Source organism: Myotis davidii, unplaced genomic scaffold, assembly GCF_000327345.1.
Source record: "Myotis davidii unplaced genomic scaffold, ASM32734v1 scaffold77, whole genome shotgun sequence".
Taxonomy (NCBI): domain Eukaryota; kingdom Metazoa; phylum Chordata; class Mammalia; order Chiroptera; family Vespertilionidae; genus Myotis; species Myotis davidii.
In genome coordinates this window covers 2767850-2772296 of record NW_006289713.1, presented here as the reverse complement: position 1 = coordinate 2772296, position 4447 = coordinate 2767850, and the positions used below count along the sequence as shown (strand labels likewise).

The 4447-nt window shown below is 62.4% G+C and overlaps 1 protein-coding gene across 1 annotated transcript in view; it reads left to right on the top strand.

The window, feature by feature from the left end:
• The first annotated feature begins 3131 nt into the window (after positions 1-3131).
• The window catches only part of ZNF469 (zinc finger protein 469), a 12042-nt gene continuing 10726 nt past the window's right edge, over positions 3132-4447 (top strand). The window contains 1 exon segment of the mRNA XM_015562929.1: positions 3132-4444. Coding sequence (XP_015418415.1) covers positions 3168-4444 — 1277 coding nt within the window. The 5' untranslated portion in view covers positions 3132-3167.

Below are 4447 nucleotides of genomic sequence, written 5' to 3'. Positions count from 1 at the left end.
ATGGGAAGGCAGGCCACCATGCCCAAGCCATTGGCTGCAGCCTGATACCCGCTCACTTGGGTCCCACTTGCCCACCCGGTAAAGGCCTCAGTGTCCTTCAGGAACTGGCCCAGCTGCACACAGTTCCTTCCTCGGCACAGAGCACTTTCTCCCAGCGTTCCCAAGCAACCCTGCACCTGCCGTGCTCACAGTTCCCACCCCCGGGGACCAGCCAGGCACAAATGAGCTCACCAGAGAAGAATGGGGACTAGCCAGGCTGCGGCCCGGGAGAGGGACAAGCTGCCCACCCTGTGGTCCCAGGTGCCTGTGGCTGCGGCCCTGGTGAAGTCACCCATCCATGGTCCCCTGTGGCTGCGGCCAGCCTGGGCAAAGCCAGCCCAGGTCCTGGGCACCCCCAAATGCCCTCTCCATCCACGTGGCCAAAACTGATGCCGCCTCCTCTAGGAAGTCTCCTCTGATTCCAGCCAGGCAGGAGCCCCCTCCTCTGATGTCCCTAGACCCCAAGTTAAGTTCCACCTAGCATGCAGTAGGTACTCAATAAATGCCACTCCCTGCCCCCCACGCCCAGCCTCTGTGGGCCCCACAGGAGCTCTGCACCCCAAAGCTGCAGTTATCTCCCCCTGAGTGCCGGGCCTGGGGCAGATGTCCAGAAGCGCTCTCGTGAGTGTGAATGCATGAACGAGGGTCAGCCCCAGTGACTGGCCTTCCCGCCGAGAAAAGCCGGTTCTGGTTGCTAGAAACAAAAGGACTCTTGGGGATAGCCTGGTCTGACCCCTCCCGCTTGGCTGATGGGAACAGGAGCCCAGAGATGGACAGTGCCCCACCAGTGACCAGGCGGCCAGCCTACTGCCTGGCCACAGCTTGTGACCTCAGTCCCCGAAAAGGCAGCAAGGCAGGTTTCCAGATCTCTGCTCTAAAAGTCTCTGCTCAGAAGTAGCATGAGTCACTGCGGCTCACAGCTAGATTGAACGGAGCCATGTGGCCAAGCCTGCCGGTAGCCGGGCAGATTGAAACAACGCTTCCACGGGGACAGCCGGATCTTAGTCATGTGATCTACTGCCTCCAGCCCCCATGGGGAGCTTTCTGACCAGAGCTCGGAGCTACCTGGAGGCTGCAGGTGTCCCTGAGAGCAGGTGGGGCCATGGGGTCAGAGACGTCTGCTCCTCTTTAAAAGCCCACTCAGGATGGCCCAGGTGTCGCTGCAGCTTGGAGGGCTGACAGACCAGGCTCCCATCTGGCTGCCAGCACTGCCCCAGGAGAAGCAATGTCACCCCCGTGCACAGATGGGGACACTGAGGCTGGGAGGCACAGAAAGGAAGTGTCCCTACATGCCAGGCCATGGCAGGTCACAAGAATGTTGAACCTTAGAACGATCCAATGAGAGTGGCACCGTTACCATCCCTATTCAAGGGTGTGGAAACCGACCTTTCCTCAATCGTGAGTGCCTACTGTGCGCCAGACTCCAAGCAGTGGGGATGAGGCAGAGAATAAACTGCAGGCTCCCTAGTCTGGGGGCCCCAGGTTCAGGCAGAAACAGGAATAGTCAGAAAACCACACACACACAGCAGATGGTCCACAAGGGACCTGATATACAGCTTGGACACAGTGACCCGTGTTATTTCACAACAGCCCCACCAGGGGGCTCTCCTGGGATCCCCATTTTCCAGGTTCAGGGATGCTGAGGGACTAGTCCCAGGTCCCACAGCAGGTCAGTGGCTGAGCCAGGACTTGCACTGGGCAGTTCAAAGTCCAGCAGGGAGGGTGGCATCGCATAGGCTCTGCCCTCTCTCGTGCAGGGGCTTATGAGGGGCCAGGCTGCTGCCGTCTCCACACCGGGCACAGCCTGGCCCCATTCTGGTGTCCAGACCATGTGTGGCATGGCTGGAGGAGGCCCTTCCTGGGGACCCCCAGTGCCTTCCACCAGCTGTGAGGCCATGTGTGAGGTACTCACCTCCCCGTAGCTCTAAGGGTTCTAACCTCCAGAGCCACCGTGAGGACAGAACAAGTGGCTGATGGAAAGCGCTCAGCTCCCTGGCCCCCAGCCAAATGCTCAGAAGGAGCTCATGCTGAGGTTACTGCTATCGTTCATCCATTCAACAAACTTCACCCACAGCGCTTGCTCCAAGGTCTCCAGTCTTGGGATGGAAAGGGGATGGAAGGGCTGGCCCCAGGCAGTGGGGCCCAGAAGAGGGGGTAAGACCTCTGCTTAGGAGGGCAGGGGCACGCACGCTGCTGGGATGGGGGAGGGTCCGCGGGGCTGGCCAGGGGGGAAGAGGGACAGTACTGGAACCATCCCCACCCAGGAGAGACAGGGATGCTTGTGCCCCATCAGGCTATGATCCCTGGGGAGGTCTCCACACACAGGGAGGAAGCACCAGCAGTGCCTGGCGCTGCCTAGAAATACAGATGCAGACCCCACCCAAGGGGCTGACCAGTGGGTCCCCAGGGCGAGTGGCTTGAGGCTGTCCTGTGTGCAACAGCTGTAAGACCATCACAGGCCCAGGTGTGAGCCTCAGGCCAGACAGGTGTGCATAGTCTCGCCCCTTATTTCCCAACTCCGCTTCTGCTGTGAGGCCCCTCCGCTCAGCAGGCGGAGGTGTCCCCTCTGTCCCGCCTGGGTTGTCCCCTGACCCCACCTGGGCTGTAGTTCAGGTCACACAGATGGCCACCAGGTGCCTTTTATCCCTGCCCTGGGGCCTCTGTAGGTCTGGGGCCTGTCACTCACAGGCTGGCCAGAGCCACACAGGACTGCTCTGAGGTGGTCAGGGGTCTCCTGAGCACCCCCCCTTTTTCTCCTCTCCTTCTCCCCGCCCCTCAACCCCTTGCTCAGTCTGGCAGGAAAGCTTTTCTCCTCTTGTCTCTCAAAGTGGCATTGGAGCTGAGCCCCTTCCTCTAAAGGGGGGGCTTTGGTGCCAGCTGCTTCTGCTCCCAGCCTGGCACAGCTTCCATGGGAGCCAGGGAGCCTCCACAGCTCCCTCCTCACTTCTGTCTTCTCCTTTCAGGCTCCACCCAGGACCATGAGAGCAGGTTTCTCCAGGGACCCCCAAGGGGCAAGGATGGCCACCCAGCCCTCTCCCCACGGACCCCCGCGGACCACCACATCCTCCTAGCAACCAGACGGAGGGGCCATGCCTGGAGAGCAGCCCCGCGGAGCACCACCCCCAACCATGACCAGAGGCCTGCGATCCTGCCAGACAACCAGTGGCATGGCCAGTGGCACAGCCCCCCAGCCCCCTGGCGAGGACAGTGCCCTGGCCAGCAGGACCACCAAGGCCATGAGGGAGCCGGGCAGCGGGACCCAGGCCATGGAGCCCCCTGATACTCAGCCTGGGCAGGCTAGGGAGGTGGAGCCCAAGGCCACCCTCCAAAGAAGCCGGCCCCTAAGCAGCCCCCCCAGGAAGGGTGATAGCCCCCGGGCCCCACTAGGGAGGAGCCACACACAGGCTCCCACAGGGCACACAGGCAGAGTAGACAACAGCCCCCAGCAGCTCTGCACTCTGAGCATTTCGGGCTCAAGGGCCAGGCCCGCCCTGGATGAGACCCCTGAGGGCCCACAGCGTGAGGGCCCCCGGCCCCCAGAAGCAGAGGCCCCTCCTGCCCCAGAAGAGCTCAGCTTCCAAAGGTGCTTCCAGGAGACACCCTCCAGCTTTACCTCCACCAATTATACCTCACCGAATGCCACCCCAGGGCCCCCGCCCCTTAGGGCCCCCCAGAGCAGTGAGGCCAGTCCCTGCAGGCCAGCCTCCTACTCAGAATTCCAGGCCAGTGGGGCCGATGCCTGGCTTCCCGCTGCTGAAAACAACTTCCCAGGTGCTAGTTTCAGGGTCCTTCCCACAGAACCGGAGCCCTTTCCCAAAGCTGGCAGCCCCAGGGTAGCCTCCTTCCAGATCCCCTTCCCAGCACTGCCTGGGGCTGGCCCAAAGCCCTTCCCCGAGGACACAGCAGGGCCTGAGTACTCTGAGAGGGCTTTGGTGTTTGCCTTCCACCAGCCTCGGGGGGAATGGCAGGAGGAGGCAGTGGGCACAGGCGTGGCCTACCCCCTGCCCACGCAGCCTGCTCCCCTACCCCCATCCTGCTTCTCCAGCCAGCCGGGGCACCTTGACCCCACCAGTGACCTCGGCCGTGCTCTCCCCACAACTGGTGCTGCTTGCCCGGTCCCCAGCCCCTTCTCAGAGAGCACGGTCACCTTCCCAGACAGTTTGCACAAGAGCCTGACCACAGCCCTCCCTGAGAGACCGCCTTCAGCCCACAATGGACTGGGGAGCCCCAGGGGAGCCCCAAACTCTTTGCCCCAGAGGCACTTTCCAGGGCAGGCTTATGGAAGCCCGGGAGCCAGTGGGGTGGGCACCAGTCCTAGTTCTCTGGACACAGAGCTGGCCAACCCTGGGCCGCCACCCACCAGGCTGCCCCAGCTGTGGGATCCCACCAGAGCCCCTTACCCCCCGCC